General features: G+C 40.4%; 2 protein-coding genes across 5 annotated transcripts; both read right to left on the bottom strand.

Annotated features, from left to right (window-relative positions):
* Positions 1 to 2,467: 2,467 nt before the first annotated feature.
* Positions 2,468 to 9,940, bottom strand: LOC113462836. 2 transcript variants are annotated; one of them, XM_026805290.2, is made up of 4 exons: positions 9,360 to 9,940; positions 8,699 to 8,776; positions 7,462 to 7,522; positions 2,468 to 3,017 (listed from the first exon to the last, which is right to left on the bottom strand). In XM_026805290.2, exons 1-4 carry the CDS (start codon positions 9,384 to 9,386, stop codon positions 2,785 to 2,787), a joined length of 399 nt encoding a protein of 132 aa, XP_026661091.2. In that variant the 5' UTR covers positions 9,387 to 9,940; the 3' UTR covers positions 2,468 to 2,784. The 2 variants fall into 2 exon arrangements, 1 of the variants encoding a protein (XP_026661091.2); XR_003386005.2 differs by lacking the exons at positions 7,462 to 7,522; positions 8,699 to 8,776 and having other exon boundaries at positions 9,360 to 9,938.
* Positions 9,941 to 10,649: 709 nt separating this feature from the next.
* On the bottom strand, positions 10,650 to 15,093 carry LOC103708775 (zinc finger CCCH domain-containing protein 56-like). 3 transcript variants are annotated; one of them, XM_039128728.1, is made up of 4 exons: positions 14,859 to 15,093; positions 14,283 to 14,330; positions 13,561 to 14,177; positions 10,650 to 11,219 (listed from the first exon to the last, which is right to left on the bottom strand). In XM_039128728.1, the coding sequence occupies exons 3-4, from the start codon at positions 14,039 to 14,041 to the stop codon at positions 10,978 to 10,980; spliced, it is 723 nt and encodes a 240-aa protein (XP_038984656.1). In that variant the 5' UTR covers positions 14,042 to 14,177; positions 14,283 to 14,330; positions 14,859 to 15,093; the 3' UTR covers positions 10,650 to 10,977. The 3 variants fall into 3 exon arrangements, with proteins under 3 accessions (XP_038984656.1, XP_008792071.2, XP_038984655.1); XM_008793849.4 differs by having other exon boundaries at positions 13,561 to 14,330; XM_039128727.1 differs by lacking the exon at positions 14,859 to 15,093 and having other exon boundaries at positions 13,561 to 14,848.
* Between the last annotated feature and the right edge of the window lie 4,602 nt (positions 15,094 to 19,695).

Below are 19,695 nucleotides of genomic sequence, written 5' to 3'. Positions count from 1 at the left end.
GTGCAAATCACAAAAATTTTCATAAAATATGCATATGAAACTGTGCCCCTGGCATGCCGTGGTCCATTCTCTCGAATGCTACTGCGAAGTCAGTCTCGGCCACTGGCGGGCCAGCTCAGTTACTATTCAGCCACTGGCGGGGCAGGCTCAGTTACTATTCAGCCACTGGCGGGGCAGGCTCAGTCATTCTCGGCCACAAGCAAGGCCAGCTCAGTTGCATTCGATCAGTAGCATCTTTGAGCCCATTATAGTGCCGCTTGGCTAGCTAAGACTTTATAAACTTATATGCATGATTAAAATATCAGCATCATCATGTTGCATACATAGCCAAAGCTTCTAAGATCATGCAAGTTACTTATGCATTGTAACATATCATGCATGAAATATATATACTTAAAATAAATGCTTAGGAAACATTAATAACATGACATGATCCATAACAGGATTAGGACAGGTTACTTACTTTCTTCACAAATCATGTATACAATTCAAATTGTATGAAAAACACTGGTTCATCTTATAAAACGTAATACAAGATCTACGATAAGATTAAGACAGATTACTTACCTCAATTCGCTTTCCAAATTTCTCAAGTCCAGGTGACAAATCCTTAATCACCTAAAACAACACCATAGGGATCACATTATTCCCCATTTATTTATTATAAAATTTCTTAGTTCATCATACTATGAACTTACTCGCTTGGATCCCATCCAAGGATCTAGCCCAAGTCCAATTTACCCAATTTAGAGCCTTTGGGGCTCAATTTAAAACCAGATTAGGTCCACATGAGTTGATTGGGTTTTTAATTAAAGGATTGGGCCTCGTTTATAATTGGGTCCAACCTTTTCTAGCCAATTAGGTCCTCTGATTGGGTCAATGTGGCTCATTTGGGCCTGAGTCAAGGTTAGCCCAAGGTCAATTCGACCTTTTGTCAGTTGAATTGGGCTTGAATTGGGCCTGATTCATAATCAATTGGGTCTGCTGGATCTAATCCAGCTTAATTGGGTTCGGACCCAAATCAATCTGGGCTTAATTCGGTTCGGATTTGACCCAATTTGTAGTTTGGGCCCGTCCAGACTTAGCCCAATTTAATTGGGCTTAGATTCAAGTTTAATTGGCCTCTAGGGACCAATTGGGTCCTTTGTACTTAGCTTAATTAGAGTGGGTCCAATTTTGGGCTCGGTCTAAGGCCAGCCCGAGCCTAGTAAAATAATTTAATTTGAATTGGGTGCGGACCCAATTGAACTTGTGCTTAACCTAAATTAAGGTTAGCCCATTTTAGAATTCGGGTCCACTTGGATTTAACCCAGCTAATTAAAATTATTTGGGCCTAACGGGTTTCGGATCCGACCCGCTAAGCAGACCCGTTAAGGGTCTTTCTCAGGTTCTAGAGGCTTCGGCCTCTTTCGTTCGCCCCTCTCTCTTCTCTCCGGTCTCTTCGTCTCCCCCGCTTTCCACCGAAACCCTTCCCGGCCTCCTCCGCCTCCGGTCCCCTCCCGCTCCGGCCGAAGCCCCTTCCCGACCGCCTTCTCTCCTTCGCGGACGACCGGGGATGCAGCGCCCCCCGATCCACCGGCCGAAAAGGGTGCTCCTCCCTCGGCAACGGCGGCGGGAGGCCAGCCCCTTCTTCCCTTCTCCGAAGTGCTGCCGGAGAAGAGGGGAAGGGCCGGGAGGTGAGATCGAGGCCGGACCTCCTCCGGGGGTCTTCACCGGCTCCGACCACGGCTAGGTAAGGCCGTGGCCCGAGGTAAGTATTTTAATATTTTTTTTTTGTCTTTCTTCTTCTGTTTCCTTCTCCCCCCTTTTTCTGTGGGAGTCATGCCACCACCTCTCGGCCGGCGGAGAGGTGGGGCTCGGCTGGGGCTGGCGGCCTTGAGGCCGCGTTGGTCGCCGACACGGCAGACCCGGCGGCCCTTGGCTGCCCCTCAGCCCTAGGGCAGCCATGGCCGAGGCCTGTCACCCGCAGGCCGAGTCCGGCTGGGCTCGGCCCGGGTGGCATTGGGCTCGGCTTGGGCCGTTCTCAGGCCGGCCCGCAGTCCGGGGGTCCGGCCCGCGGCCCTCCTCCTGTTTTTCTCTCCCGTGCCAGTCTCATCCCCTCTGTTTCATCAGTGAAACAGAGGGGAGAATACCCCACAGAGGGGTACCTCCACCCTGTCCTTGCCTAGAGACCTACTTACAGAGCCTTACCTTGATTCGGTTGACTGGAGTTGGGCAGTATCTCCGTCTCGGCAAACTCCCTCCTTCCTCTCCTAGGGCTGCAGGGTCCCTTCCGCCTCCAGCTCCAAGGCTTGGCTCTCTGGTGCAGTAGATCTGGATAACATAGGATCCAATACTTCTCACTCCAAGCTCATATATTTTTCTATATAAAGCTAGATATTTTTGATATGTTGAGAAGGAATAAGAAACTAAACCTCTTGCTACAAACAGAATTTAAACCTTTTAATCAAAAAAAAAAAAATCTCTCTAGAGAATAAATAGCATGCTGTAATTGCAAATTATTCAACGACAATTTTATGATACACAGGCCACATAATACAAAAACATGAAAACCCGCAAAACAATAGCTTAGGTTCCTTAATATGATCACTCCAACGAGGTGAGGTGCCGATGTACAGAAAAAAGTGAGAATCAAAACCTGGTTTTATAGGCCCAGTCAAGGACCTCAGTTCAGCAGTTTGTCAGCCAAGCTGTCAGATGACAGATGCTAATCAACAGTAAAAATCAAGTGACAAAACATAATTCAACTGCTTCCGCTAGAATTTGGGGTTATCAGGTGCACCTTCATGAACCCATGAAGAGATCAGATGATGAGCGGCGGCAAAGGGTATAGAAATAATCATTGGAGCCAGCTTCCCGCTTCGGCATTGAAGTCCGATGAGAAGTTCTGATCTTTCGCAACACCCTTGCACATTTGGTTGACCTTGAAGGTAGCGGATCCACGGTTCTTTGTGCTTTCTTGCATTCAGCAAAGGTCGATGCCTTCTTGACATCCTCTCTGCTGTGCCATTGAGCATCTATATAAACACATCAGGAACAATGTTGTCAGACACAAGAATAACTGACGAGCCTAACTGCATCTACTTGGGGTCAGCTTGCACAACCTTATTAATGCACATCAGAGTAAAACTTACAAGATTACCTGCAATAACAAGCTTGCAACATATGAAGAAAGGGCTTTAGAATTTTACAAGTACGCATTGCTGTATATTCTAGTAGTTCAATTAAATTTTGCTCACCCCGTACAACTAACTAATTATATACAAGCATGAATGCATCCAAGCTCATGCACGTACATCCGAGCTCGTACAGGTTCTCACAATTCACCAAATAACATCAACTTCAAAAATAGTCAATCCTCCTGTTTTCTGATCTGAGCTTGGGATCCTCCACATAGTGTCAACTAAAGGTTGAAGGAAAATAATTGCAGTCTTATCCCCTCATTCATGTAACATGGTGAAGATTGGACCATATGATGTTATTTTTAATAAACATGGTTATAACACTAGAAAAGAATTAGTATTACATCTAATTATTTGAACACCATATTGAATGGGTATTGAGTTAAAAACTGGATTGATGTCTCTTGCTGCCTGGCATGGAAAGAAGTGGGAGACATTCCATGCATGTAAGTTTGTGCAATTATTTTGATTATATCCTTTTCTAACCCCTTTCCCTAAGTGTCCTGTACTTCGATTTCCAACTCATACAGGGAGTTTGAAACTCCAGAATAGTTGGTCCTGCCCTAACCTTAAAAACTGGATACCACACCAAAGAGTTAAGTGTTCTTTTTATGATTTCATCTACATCATCATGAAGACAAATCACTTATAGAAGCGTTCCCTACAGTCAAGTTAGAGACTGTCAACCAGTCTATTACTTTATCTAGTTCTATCAGATAAAGACTCTCTCAATCAGTTAGTGCAGAACACAAGTATTCATCGCAGATCAACAATCAGTAGCATGAAGACAACCAGAATGGAAATATCCCAAGGGCAGTGCAACGCATACTAAAATATCAAACATGCATCTTCCATTAAGTCAAAATCATCATTATTACTTAGTTTGAACAAGAGCTGCATCAAAGGATTGGTGGTCTCCCGCCCAAGTTAGTTGTGTTAGCACAGGCTGATGCAATGGCACTTCCTATGAGAGATTGTAATTACTGGGAGAGTACATGAGCCCTCCTTTTTCTTCATCCAAAAAATGAAAAAAGACTTCTATTATCCATATAATCTTAGTCTTTTACAAATTATTAAAATTCATTTATTTTAGCCAATTTACCCATTATCTATAAGCATATAACGGGAACTCTTCCATTTTGACTCCATCCCAGTTTCTACTCCCATTTTTTAAATATTTTCCCCCGGACTTCCTTGCTCAGTGGCAATAAACCCTAGATCATTTGTCCTTAAACCTATAATACCCTAAAATATCACTCAACCTTAACTTTAACCCACCTCAACCTATCCCTTCCTTTGACCAATTCTAGCTTAATTCCACCCACTCCAACCTGATAGCCTAATCCTGTCTAATCCAGGCCCTTTCCTAGACGATCTATAGTCCAACTTAATCCCACCCACATCATCCAATCCATCCATAGCCTTAGATCACCCGATCCTGACCTTAGCCACCCGATTGCACCTGAACCCATCAAATAATACCTAAACCTTGTATCATCCATCTGATTCAATCTCAACCTTACCCAACCTCAATCTAACCAATTCAACCCTCCCGATTACACTTGATCATACCCCCATCAAGTCAGATCATACCTGATTGTGCCCAATCATACGCGATAAATCCATATCCTAAATCATCCGATCGCTATGCTAAACCGACCGATTCATATCCTAGAACATTGAATCATAACCTTAGATCATCCAATTCTATTCCTTAATATTTGACCTAGCTCAATTGCTCCTGTCGTAAAGGTCAAGCATGATGCATGCATTTAATTTAATCAAGTCCCACGCTTGTATTCCAAATGGAACCCTTCACAAACCAAATATAGGTTTGGATTAGCCAAAATGTCATGAATTAATTCCTAGACCATATGTTATCCTCACCTCCATCCATTTTCTCCCTCTCCTTGGAACACCCCAAACCACTCCTATCTTAACCCACCATTCTCCTCTCCTTGGGACAACTTGCCAAGTGGCATCCCAAGAGTTCTCCACCTCTTTATTCCCTCTAACTTGACTCCCTTCCCACTCTCCTATTGCCTTGTGTCCACCTTCACACATGCTCCCTCCCTCACATCTAACCCTAGCTCCTATAAATGACAAACCTAAGATTCTCTCATAACTAATCTTACCCATTTATATGACAAATCCTTGACATGCATTGGTATATCTAATCTCAATATTTGCCCCTCAAATTTTCTCTAGAAAACTTAATCAACCCTAATCCCTTCCCTATATCTAATAATATTCGCATCAATACCACCACTAACCTACATCTTCAATCACTTCCCCCTCTCCTACAATATCTTAACCATTCATTCACCTTTCACCTAATCTATCCTTGTAAGAAGGGGAAGATCCAATCAAATTCTTCCATTAGCTCCCCTCCTCATCCTCAGATTAAACTCCATCCCCCAACAAACACACCCTCGTTAAATCCCCACCAACCACCTTTTCAATCCTTTCTCATACCCCTTAGCCAATAGGAATTTTTCATTTTAAATTCATCATAATCCTTAGATCCCCTTAGATCAAATAATAGCCCTCAAATCAGACCCCCTTCATTCTACACAATCCTAGCCCTCCAAAGAAACACATTCCAAACAAAAACACTCTTCTCCAATCCTCACCATCCACCTTCTCAATCCTTTCTTCATGCCACTTAACCAATAGAATTTAGCCATGTCAAATCATCCATAACCCTTATATCCTTTTAGATTGAAACATAGGCCTCAAACCAATCCCCCCTCTCTACACAATCTTAGCTCTCTAAAGAAACACAATTCAAAAAAGCACACTCTTCTATTATCTCAACCCTCCATTTATGCTTCCTCACTAGTTTTCTCTCATACCCAAAAGCCACCAGGATTAAGCACAATCCCCCTTTTGTAACCTTAGAATTTAGGGCAACCCTACCGCTCTAAATTTTAACTCTAAGATCCCTCACCTCTCCATGTAAATACCCCCTCCCCTCTCCCAAGAATATAAGAAGAAACTCATAGGGGAAAATCCAGAAAACAAGAAATTCCTTCTCCAAAATAAGACCATCTCCCTCACCATCTTCCTTCTCCTCTCCCTACCAAAACCCTAACCCTAACCCTCTACTAGCTACTTGACAAGGTAGAAAAGAGCTTCAAAGTTGCACCAGGCAACCACATTCCTCTCTCCTCTTCCTCCCCTCCTCTCCCTCTTTTCTTTTCACTCTCTTTTACTTTGGCCATGCATGTGTAAACCCTAAAAGAGGATTAGAAGGCCTATTACCCTTTTAGACCTCCTCATTAGAGGGCGATGGAGGTGCCCTCCTAAGTACCTTCTGCATTCCATACTTTGTTCATGCCATGCAAATCTAGCTAGTTTTGGCCTACATGATTTAATTGTCAGAATAATACTTGACATGAATCAAAAAGATCTACTAGTTAGATTGCTCATTAAAACAAATTTGCTTTTTTTTGAATGAAACTACAAGTGCAATTGCCCGGAAATGTTGCAAGATTCTGGCCAAGGATTGTCATACCGGTCGATACCATACTGGACCATATGATACAGTATGCCAAACCTTACCGTACCACATATTGACACTGTAATAGAATGGTACCGATAAACGATGAACCTTGATTCTAGTCTTGAATATTGTACAATATATCAAGAGCAAATAGAAAATATTACCAAATCATTCTTTAGGAACTTTGAAAAAGAAATAATCGATTTTCCATTGATATAGCAAAATTAATTTTGTAAAATACACCATGAGAAGTTAGGCGGTATACAATGCCAGATTTTGACAATTTCAAGAGATTTGCAAATCATTGTGATGAATGTCTTAATGCATATCAGTGCCACATAAAGATTAAACCTATTAGACCATACGCAATAATGAAGATCCTTGCTAAAAAAAGATAGCTTAATCTCATAAAATCTAACAAGTCGATTCCATTCCTATATAAAACCAGCAAGACAACTCCATATACAAGGCATGAATCTTGACTAACAGCTCAAAAGGAATCGAACGTTTACTTTGTCAATGACTAGCACAACGACCACCTGCTCAAAATCATACATCACAGTGATAAGATTAAGCCTTCTAACAATTCTGTGTATAACTTATCACAAGACTAACATTGGAGTTTATGGGCATCTAAATAAGTAATATTTTTCTTTGGATTTTGACCAACTGAAGTTAGCAGACATGGCTAGCCGCACACTAATATACAATTATACTATGCAATAATGTTAACGAGGGAGGCAGACAGCAAGAGAGATAAAATGGGATCACAACCATATAGGACCAACTCGAGGATAAATTCTCTTTTTGCAGGACGCATCTGTGCACTGCTTATTAGGGGTGGCAATCGGGTCGGATCAGGCATAAACAGGTCGGGTCAGATACAGGTCGGGTCAAAATATTATAAATCTGAACCCGATCTGTTTATTAAACAGGTCAGGATTTATAACCTGAACCCGACCTGTTTAATAAACAGGTCACCTGACCGACCCGTTTAAGACCTGTTTAAGGAAAGGAAAGGATGGGGACCGGCTGCCCGGCTGGATGGGAGGGGAAGAGACGAGAGAAAGAGAGAGAGAGAGAGTCCGAGAGAGGAGGAGAGACCGAGACCGAGAGAGGAGGAGAGATCGAGATCCAGACCGAGAGAGGAGGAGAGACCGAGATCGAGAGAGGAGGAGAGATCGAGATCCAGACCGAGAGAGGAGGAGAGATCGGGATCGAGACCGAGAGGAGGAGAGATCGAGACCGAGAGAGAGAGGAGGGAGAGATCGAGACCGAGAGAGAGAGAGAGGAGAGAGATCGAGAGAGAGAGGCGGGAGGGTAAAGGAGAAAAAAAAAATCACTGCTCATCTTCTTCTCCGATCGGCCTCCGTCTTGCCGCGTCGCCGCCGGAGCTTCACTGATCGAACTCGAGATCTACCGCGAGGCATGCGACCGCCGCTGTGCTGTCGTTGCAGCGCTGCACCGAGCCGCTGATCGGAACTCGGGATTTCTTTCGTCAAGAGAGGAAGAGCCGGAGAGGTGGGAGGCCAGGAGGTTTCAACGACGAGAGGGAGAGAGCCGGGTCCATCATCCATGGAGGATTGGAGGTTTGGAGGGTTCGACGCGATGGAGGGAGAGATGAGGGACGGAAACGCGACAGAGAGATGGCCAGATGGGTTCGGCCTGACTACCTGTTCCTGACCCCGTGACCCGTCCCATCTCATTAAATCACGCTGGATTGTGGGCTAAGCAACCTGTGGGCTGTGGAGATAGGTAGTTATTGCTTTTCTTTGGGCCAAGACTTGGGCCACCTTGTCTGATCCAATCCGACCCATATATTAAACGGGTTAAACGGTTTAAACGGGTCAGACATCTAAAACCCGTATCCGACCCAATTAATAAACAGGTTAAACGGGTCGACCTGTTTACGACCCGAACCTGTTTAGGCCAAACCCAAACCTGTTTATGGCGGGTCGAACACGGGTCGGGTTGGCGGGTCGGGTCATATTTTGCCACCCCTACTGCTTATGGCTCCCTGCATCATTGGGAAGGCTCCACAATGCCCAAAGAAATGCCACACGTTATGCCATTCTAGTAATGCCTGAGCCTGACCAAAAGGCAGGAGGAATGCCATAGTTGTGATATAGAACAATTTATAAGCACAAAAATTATTTAGGCAGAATGAACTTCAGTTCCTTTTTTACCATACATCAGGAGGTGAAATTCAGTAATTCAAAGAGTGATTTAATTGAAAATGCAAAAAAAAAGAGCAGCTTGTTCCGGTGATATAAAGTCTTTAAATTAAAAAGAAGAAGAAGATGGTCACCAAGGTTCCTCCTAAAAATCAACAGATACAATAAAATTGTGGTAAAAATGACCCAATTTCATAGGTACAAAAGACTTCCATACCGGGAAAAGAGATCAAGATTTGTTTCTAATTCTCCCTACCTTGATATCACCAGGATTGCCAGAAGGTTCTCTCTTTTTCTCTTTCAATTTTTAACTAACAATCAAGGATTCATCACAGCGCCGGTTATAGAATGTCAAATAAAGAGTTTAAATTGGTCGCTTAAAGTCAATTTTAGATAGAGGTTTCAGGTGCACTGTTAAGAAAGATCAAGATTTGTTCTTCCGTCAGTTAATGGACCAATAAAAACCAACAGAGGATTAAGAGGAAGAGAATTGCGTACATGACCCGCAATCGCCAATTCCCCCATGGCATCAGTGTTGGCCCAATCAGTAGCAACCCGCCATCATCCCCACCGCCCAATCCAACAATGCAAGAAGAATAAGAAGAAGAGACGTCGATATCCCATTACACCGTGTCGGTATCCTCCTTGGATCCCGACTCCAGATAAATGAAGTCATCCACCGACGAATCCTTAAAGTTGGAAGGGGAAACCGATCCAAGATGCCATCTTGGCGGAAAACCGACACGGGCTCCGAAGGTTGATCCAAAGGCCGGCCCTTTCTGAAGGCCAGCACCTTAAAACCGGGACAGCACCCCTGGTCGGCGCCGGCAACGAGGAGGGACTAGAGGATCTCGAGAGCAGAATCGGGTGAGCACGAGCCAGCCGGTCCGGCGAGCGTGGAGCCGCCGAAGGGGGTGGGTTTCGAGATGGACGGGCATGGCGGGTGAAATCCTTGGTCGTAAGGTTAGGGTTTTAGCAGCGGGCTAGCGGACATGCCTTTCTTTGCGTACAAGAGACGAGAGAACGGAGGAGAAGAAACTACGCCGGTAGGTGATCCGAGCTTGCGACGTGTTAGTTTCTTGTGGGGTCGGATGCTTATACGTCGAACACAGAAAGTGGATGATTACTGGGCCCACAAATTCTGTCTCATTTTATCGGGCCGGGAAATAACACCCACGAAAACACCCAGAGGCTGATATTTTCTTTTGAACAGTGACATCCGACGTGGGTGCCTTCAAAAGTCTCCTCTCGACATTAACGCGCCCGACAAGCTTTGAATATAGATCTAGCTCAACCCATAATTTTATAATTTTATTAATTAAACTAGTCTAACCAATCATCTAAATAAATTTTTAATAAAAAATATATAAGCAATAAATTCCACACAATTAGAAAAGTTGATTACTCCATAATTAGCAATAATGTATCTAATAGATAATGGGAGCCCCATTTTAGATTCCCACATTGAACTACTTTTCATATAATTAATAAATGACAAATTCATAACCTTCAAGAAGAAGAGGGAAAAAGATGATACCGAATCATAAAAAAACAAGGAATGGGTTTTCAAATCTTCTAACAATTCTTGGAAATTAAAATAAACAACCACAAGGACCTTGCCATCAATATGTTCCTGTAGCAGATTAACCATTCATCACCAAATAACAGTTATTTTATCTATAATAACAAATGATACATCAATACCCAAATTTCCTAACAATAGTTGGGAATTAGAACCAACAACTGCAAGCAACTTCCCATCAACAAGTTCATATAGCAGTTCAACTATTCATTAGTAACATTTTCATTATGTATAATGACAAATGATACAGTTATACCCATTTCAATAGCTCTGGACAACAAAAATTATGATAAAAAAGAAAAAAGAGAAAAAACTCTAAACTTTCCCATGACTCCAAAATGAGGGACAGTGCTGTTTTTTTTTTCTTTTTTTTTTTGCAGAAAGACAATGCTGTGATATTTGCATGGATAGTTGTCTGCTAACATATGGATGGCCACCAAACTTCTACAAAAAGGTATGAAATGAGCTGCCAACACTAAGTAAGAAGTATTGGATAAAGAAAGAGCCTTTGATGTCTAGGCCCTAAACCAAGTTTCAGCTTTGTTTTGAGAGGTGCGGGGAAAAGAGTGGAGTGTCATCAATCCAATCTGCATAGATGCCACTTAGTTTTTTCTTAGCTAACTTCGGAAAAACACCTTTCTTCTGCTGAGCTTGATGCGTATAACTGGGCTCTGTCTGAATTGGCAGGACATTATTTGCAGGATTAGTAAGAGGTTTTGATGGATCTGCTCCGATTTTTCCACTATCTAACTCCACATGGCCTCCAGACTTCATCTCTGTGTCAAATAGAAAAGCATGTGAAGTTATGGGACACAGCTAACTTCTCTAATTTACAAAAATCCTGAATAGCACAGGTCTACAATACAAACACAAGAAACAAACAGTAAATAAAAATAGTTGAGTTTCAATTTTGAGTTTCTTCTATCGTCGCTTTGATTGGACTTAGAGAAGACGTGCCATGAGACTAAAATCTGATATGGAATAACATTTCTCCAGCATTGTCTCGCTTGACACAAGAGAGTATCCTTTCATATCATGCATAAATTTTCCTAGATATGGATATCATTCTATTTCATGAATGACCTACAAAATCATGGAGAAGCAAATCAGTGGATGCAGAAAGGGTGTGAACTGTGTGCGCACAAAGATTTTCTAAGGTCTTTGAAAAATCAACTGCCCATCCAAAATGATAACTGTCCATTGGTGGCAAGCACAAGTTGAAGCATCAGTTAAGGATATGAGGTAGCAGGTAGTAGTAAATACCAGAGCAGTGATGGAGTATCTATCAAACAGATTGCAGTATTCCATTTTTTTGAGACAAGATTGCGGTATTCCATATATATCAATAAAATTGATTAAAGACTCTAGCTCAACAACCCTACAATTCCTCCTCCAGCAAAACCCTCATAGAGTTCCATCCCTCCATATACAGGATATCCTAAAGATAATACCACGGAGCATATATGCACACCCCTATATCTTGAATCAAACGGTAAAATTACAAAACCTGACATTCGTACATGATTAAGTATTCAATGGGTTTTTGAGGATTACAGAACTAATGTTGTTGTCCAATCACTAAGCTTCTGAGATATGATCCAAGTTGTCTCAAAATTGCAAAGAACGAATCTACTATTCCATTAGATAGAATGATAACCAAGTTGTTGCTTGAAATGGTAAAGAGGACATGGAAACTTGAAGACATTGTTGGACCTAAGCAGGAATCTGGTAGATGGGAAGAAAGCACATCCAATAAAAGATTTGCATGACTGTGAAATCCAAACCATACACTCTGGAAAAACTGGATATGGATCATGAGAAATAATGGCAGAGTATCAATGCCATAGATCATCATCAGCATGATATCACAGTGACCGGAAAACGCAAAACTATCTTTATCATGTAACAAAAAAGCATGTATCCATGTGTCCACAAGAATACCAATCTCATAACAAGATTTTGAAAGACAACATTATTAAAGGAAACAGCAGATTAATGAAAGAGAAAACCAAACTTAATTTTGATTTACATGGAACATTACTCATCAAACAATGAGGAAAAGAAGTCACAGAGGCATCTTCATGAATACGAAACTTGACATGAATGACCAAGAGATGTCGCAAACTCGTAGCAAAACAAATGACAATGAAAATTTGGTGAACAGCCATTAAAATGGCAACATACATAGTACACTGTGTGCATTGTAAAGACTTGAGGGGGTTTTGAGAAAACCAGCTATCCACCCAAATGGACGAAACAAAACAAGAGTTGAATCCTACAATTTAGATGAAGAGAGAAGTCAGATGTTTGGAGTAATGAATATTGTTGAAGTTGTCCGCTACCTGTCAGTACTCCATATATGGATATGGCGAGAGGCTCCAACTCAACAACCATTTGACCATTCCCTCTAATAAAACACTTAATTTGCAATTGCCCTCCAGCTATATGACAACTCCTGAACGGTATAACCATGCATCGACGCACACACCAAACTCGGGCTTTAAATATGACTAACTATTCAATTGGACAGTGAGGATTATAAGATTAATCATACTCCAATGTTTAAGCTTTTGAGGTGTCATTCATATTTCAGTTGTGAAGAAGCAATTTGCACTTTTAATCCAAGTAATGATTCAGTAGATGTGTTGAACTGTAAGCTCTCCAGAAATCTTGAAGACAAGATTAGAAATAAGCAAAAATTTACTGCATATGAAAAATGGACTCAATGCAAACATGTCATAACTAAGAACACTCTAACTAGTGGAGAAGCGGTCTTTCTGGATCACTAAAACAGGTGGCACAATATCAAGCAAGAGATTATCATTAGAAGAATATAGATTGGTTAGCAATAAAAATGAGAAATACGCATTTCAGGGTTTACAAAGACCACCTGAGACAAAAGTAATATTTGCAGAAAAAAAAACTGAATTACAATAACATAATTTCCAAAGACCAAGATCATAAAAAAAACAACAGCGCAGCATCGAAAAAAGGCAGATATCAGCTCCAATTGCATTGAAAAGTTGACTGCACAAAGTCAGGATGAAGAAACTCGAAGGAAAGAAAAACTAAGTTGGATGAAATTTATTATGTCTAAAGCCAACAAATGAAGATTACCTGCAATTCCATGAGCAAAGATGCACCTCTCACCAAAAGAGCAATGACCTGTGGTCTCCCACTTGTAACAAATCTTTGCCTTTGGCTTCTGATTAGAGCCATTACAGTCAGCTGCAGAGCTAAATCCCCCAATACTACCAGGCCCTGCCATAGACCCCATGGCCATCCCCAAGTTCTCTCGCTGCACATGGAGATAAGTGCAGCGATCCTCATACGGGCAGACCTCTCCCTTAGAGAACTTCCTGCAGATCTCATTCTTACGCATCCTCTGTTGGTCATTACCATTCACCTGTCCCTCGGCAACAAGCGCCTTCCAATTGGGTGGCGGCTGGCGGAGCTCTTCGATCCCATGCGCAAAGTTGCAGTTGTTCCCCCATGGGCAAGACCGCGTTTTGAATTTCTGGCAAAGCCGGGTCTTGAAAAACATGCAACTTGTTCCTCTGATTGGAGGGTTTGTCTGAGGGTTTGGTGGATGAGGCATCGTTGATACTGGTGGTGTGTTTCGCGGTGGATTCAGAGGGGCATCATCTGAATGTCTTGGCCTCTTGGAGGGCAGCGCCTCAAATTCTGGCTGGTCTGCATTGTTCTGCGGCCACAACGTGATCACATTGTCGCTGCTACCAGTGGCAAAAGGAGGAAGAGGGATGTAGAAAGGTGAGGCTCGATCCCGAGTAGGACCCATTGAAAATAACGCTCAAATCTACCAATTTCCAACTGCTTACTTCTAAACTTCTAGGAGAATTCCCTCGACGCTAGCATGAAACGAGAAACTAGAATCCAAGCAAAGCCAAAGAAGCAAGAGTCAATGCTTGAGCATAAAATTGGCGAAAACAAACACTGCTGCTAAGAAAAATATCCAGACGAGTATTCGTAATGAAATATGAAACCAAAGAATCAAAAAGATCAGTTCCAAGAAGCCTGCGAGAAAAACTAGAGCTTTGGTGCTAATATGGATCCAAAAAAACGCAATCAACGAAAACACGGGATTCAAGATTGAGAGAAAAAACCTCTGCTACTATGGAAAACTCCAAATACAAACTCCAATAAAAAAAATTGCAAAAAAAAAAAATAATAAGCCCTACAGTTGAACAAGCCCTTTATTCCAAGAAAACCCCAAATCAAGCAATAACTGGAATCCTTAATGATAAATTCTTGGCAAAATTTAGATGCTTGGGTATAAAACGAAAACGAAAACGAAGAACATCTGCTCCTTTGGAGGTGAAAAAAATCTAGATGGGTATTTGCCAACCAAGAAAGAAAAAAAAAGAAAGCGAAATTTTTTTTGATGATGGTCTTACCCTGATTGCATCACAAATTTCTGGACGTCGGACGGGTAAAAATAGAGAGATTGAGAAAGAGTGTGAGTTGGATTCCCCAACCAAGTCCTCTCGCGAGCAGGAGTTCGAAAACAAATCGGAGTCCTCGACGACGCGGGCGAGTAAACTTGATATGGAAGTAGGGTTTCCCAAATTGGAAACTTTGATTTAATTCTCCGAATTCATCTCCTTTTTTTTTGGTACAAACCGAATTCATCTCTTCGTGGCAAAACGAAGGGCCGTTCCAAAATTCCCCTCGGAGTCCCTAAAACCCCAACGGTCGCGCTATCAAAAGTTCTTGAGACACCCGAATTGGTGGGACACTGTCTCGCACTCAATAACGACGCCTCCTACCGCCTGTATTTTCTTACCGGGGTGTATTTTTTGAGTACACTTTCAGGTGTGCGAGTAATAATGACTGCGCCAGTTTCCACTTATAGTAACCGTAATGCCTTCCTACGGCATGTGATGATACCAAAAAACGAAAAGATTTCCTTCCCGGAAGAGAGAGGAATTGGACGATACCGCCAAAGGGTACGGGCTGCGCGTGGGCCCCCACTCCAACAACACATTTTGGGCCCACGAGTTTGCAGAGGAGATGTGTCTTTTGAAGAATCGGAAGAAGGCCAGGCCTCTCAACAAGTAGTTGATGAAAGAATTACGGATTAATTTTGGAGTTGATATAGTTTAATTTAACTTTTTCTTTTTTTTTTGTTGAAGAATTTAACTTTATTTTGCTTGGGTTTTTTATGCAACAAGTGAAAGTTGTTGCTGCCACCAAAAAAAAAAAAAAAAAAAAAAAAAAAAAATCCCAAGCTTAATGGATGTCTTGAAAACATTACCAATTAACATGCTTCCTTTCCTTTTTTTTATGCTTTTTCTTTTTTTGTTGTGGTGCACTGAAATTTTACATCATGGTTTTTTATGCAACAAGTGAAAGTTGTTGCTGCCACCAAAAAAAAAAAAAAATCCCAAGCTTAATGGATGTCTTGAAAACATTACCAATTAACATGCTTCCTTTCCTTTTTTTATGCTTTTTCTTTTTTTGTTGTGATGCACTAAAATTTTAAATCATGGTTTTTTATGCAACAAGTGAAAGTTGTTGCTGCCACCAAAAAAAAAAAAAATCCTAAGCTTAATGGATGTCTTGAAAACATTACCAATTAACATGCTTCCTTTCCTTTTTTTTATGCTTTTTCTTTTTTTGTTGTGATGCACTGAAATTTTACATCATGGTTTTTTATGCAACAAGTGAAAGTTGTTGCTGCCACCAAAAAAAAAAAAAATCCCAAGCTTAATGGATGTCTTGAAAACATTACCAATTAACATGCTTCCTTTCCTTTTTTTATGCTTTTTCTTTTTTTGTTGTGATGCACTGAAATTTTAATTCATGGTTTTTTATACAACAAGTGAAAGTTGTTGCTGCCACCAAAAAAAAAAAAAAATCCCAAGCTTAATGGATGTCTTGAAAACATTACTAATTAACATGCTTTCTTTCCTTTTTCTTATGCTTTTTCTTTTTTTGTTGTGATGCACTGAAATTTTAAATCATGGTTTTTTATGCAACAAGTGAAAGTTGTTACTGCCACCAAAAAAAAAAAAAAATTCCAAGCTTAATGGATGTCTTGAAAATATTACCAATTAACATGCTTCCTTTCCTTTTTTTATGCTTTTTCTTTTTTCGTTGTGATGCACTGAAATTTTAAATCATGGTTTTTTATGCAACAAGTGAAAGTTGTTGCTACCACCAAAAAAAAGAAAAATCCCAAGCTTAATGGATGTCTTGAAAACATTACCAATTAACATGCTTCCTTTCCTTTTTTTTATGCTTTTTCTTTTTTTGTTGTGATGCACTGAAATTTTAAATCATGGTTTTTTATGCAACAAGTGAAAGTTGTTGCTGCCACCAAAAAAAAAGAAATAAATTCCAAGCTTAATGGATGTTTTGAAAACATTACCAATTAACATACTTCCTTTCCTTTTTTTATGCTTTTTCTTTTTTTGTTGTGATGCACTGAAATTTTAAATCATGGTTTTTTATGCAACAAGTGAAAGTTGTTGCTGCCACTAAAAAAAAAAAAAATCCCAAGCTTAATGGATGTCTTGAAGACATTACCAATTAACATGCTTCCTTTCCTTTTTTTTATGCTTTTTCTTTTTTTGTTGTGATGCACTGAAATTTTAAATCATGGTTTTTTATGCAACAAGTGAAAGTTGTTGCTGCCACCAAAAAAAAAGAAAAAAAATCCCAAGCTTAATGGATGTCTTGAAAACATTACCAATTAACATACTTCCTTTTCTTTTTTTTATGCTTTTTCTTTTTTTGTTGTGATGCACTGAAATTTTAAATCATGGTTTTTTATGCAACAAGTGAAAGTTGTTGCTGCCACGAAAAAAAAAATCCCAAGCTTAATGGATGTCTTGAAAACATTACCAATTAACATGTTTCCTTTCCTTTTTTTTATGCTTTTTCTTTTTTTGTTGTGATGCACTGAAATTTTAAATCATGGTTTTTTATGCAACAAGTGAAAGTTGTTGCTGCCACCAAAAAAAAATAAAATCCCAAGCTTAATGGATGTCTTGAAAACATTACCAATTAACATACTTCCTTTTCTTTTTTTTATGCTTTTTCTTTTTTTGTTGTGATGCACTGAAATTTTAAATCATGGTTTTTTATGCAACAAGTGAAAGTTGTTGCTGCCACGAAAAAAAAAATCCCAAGCTTAATGGATGTCTTGAAAACATTACCAATTAACATGTTTCCTTTCCTTTTTTTTATGCTTTTTCTTTTTTTGTTGTGATGCACTGAAATTTTAAATCATGGTTTTTTATGCAACAAGTGAAAGTTGTTGCTGCCACCAAAAAAAAATAAAATCCCAAGCTTAATGGATGTCTTGAAAACATTACCAATTAACATGCTTTCTTTCCTTTTTCTTATGCTTTTTCTTTTTTTGTTGTGATTTACTGAAATTTTAAATCATGGCTACACTTAGGATTTATAACCTTAGGTTAAAATTTATGATGAGATGTTGTTTTGATCCTATAGGATTATACATGAAATTTTATAGCATTTTCTTCCCCTTTCCTCCTTCCTCCTCCCCCTCCTCTCTCTCTCTCTCTCTCTCTCTCTCTCTCTCTCCCCCCTCCTCCTCCTCCTCCTCTTATCCTTTTTAAAGTTTTTAACAATTAAATAGGTAGATGACTCAATTTGACATGATTTTAAATACCATTGCATGGGCTATATAGGAGAAAGATGTAAGTTATATGGCAAATAAAATTTAATTTGCTAATTATTAGGAAGATTTTAAAATTGTTTGACTCAATAAAAAAATTGAATAACTATTTTTTATATTAGTCTTTCATTTTTTCCCCCTAAAATATCCTCCACTAAGCTAATATATTGTTGGAAAGTCGACCTTGAGAACCATTCATCCAAATTATATTGTCCTTCACACCCATTGGCTAACTCAAAGTGTTAATTAAACATTCCAATATACTACTTAGAAAACAGCACCAAATAAATTAAAGAGGAAAAAAAGAGAAATAAAGGAGAAGTGTTAATTCCGCCCGCTAGTTCTCATAAGGCTGCCCTCATCGTCGGCAGAAAGGCTACGGCTTGAAACGAGAACAACAGAAATAGCAAGGCAAAAACTAATAACAGGAAAAAAAGTGATGTATCATGGACCGTCCATCAGGTGCTCTAAATGGAGATATCCTACATCATGTGCTGGAACCCACCAAAATCCATATGTCCATCGTGGTCCTGATCAACGAAGCAAATTATCTCATGGACCTTCCCAATGTTCCATGCCTTTAAGAGACGGAGCTTGGCCAGCACCACCTAGAGCTCCACCAGCGAGAACTGATATCTTTAATTATTAACATATTACAATATAATTTTTTTTCACAAATCAAAATATTTTGATGGGGCACTGACAACTTTGGAGTCTCTGTAACAATCGAAAAAAAATATATGAATTCAGATATATTACACATTAATAGGATATTTACTTGGCGTTATATGCAATTTTTTTAATATTTTTGTAGTTAAATGGTGGATTCATTTTGGTTTGTCCGCAAAAATTTTAATGACTAGCTATCCTAATCCTCTTCCACACGGTCTCTTCGAGTAGTTGTGAGCATGGTTGGTCCACCTTCACCCTCATCCACAGTCAACAGAGGAACCATTTGACACAGAAGCACATCAACAACATTGTATATGTTCACTACAATCTGAGGTTGAGGTTGAAGTGCATTTAGGAGAAAGTGGAGCTAAAGTACACAAATCCGATCCATATTGTTTTCATTGACGATAAGGATGATCCTATAATAGGATGGCTTGTGGGCTAGTAGTAGGAGCCGGAGTTTGACAAGGAAGGATCGCTTCCACAACCGGTCAATTTTGTAGCCAGCAAGACTAGGATCAATGCAGGGCAGTGGGCAATTCGCAATATTCTATATGTCCTTCCAACTGATAAGCCATAGCCATAGAGGTCGCTATAGAGCTGATCATCACATGACTCCATGTCTGAGATATCCTCTTAGAGATATGATAGAGAGATACTTGGGCAAGACCACTACGCTATCTGGTCGACTCGGTCAGGAGAGAAAGATCCATCCTCCCATCATAGTCGGCAAAGAGGAGCACAAAGAGTAAACAGATAGAGAGAAGCATGAAGGGTAAGTAGGCAGCTGCTCAGCACACCAAAAAAGAAAAAAAAAAGGCACCTGCAGTCTCCATGAAGAGTGTGGAGGAGCAGAGCTGGCCCAACTCTTAGGCGAGACACGGTCGCCTAAGGCCCCGGCTCTAAGAAAGCCC

The sequence above is a fragment of the Phoenix dactylifera genome, chromosome 8, assembly GCF_009389715.1.
Source record: "Phoenix dactylifera cultivar Barhee BC4 chromosome 8, palm_55x_up_171113_PBpolish2nd_filt_p, whole genome shotgun sequence".
NCBI lineage: Eukaryota > Viridiplantae > Streptophyta > Magnoliopsida > Arecales > Arecaceae > Phoenix > Phoenix dactylifera.
Note: the sequence above shows the minus strand (reverse complement) of the source record. Positions and strands in the feature narration are given on the sequence as shown.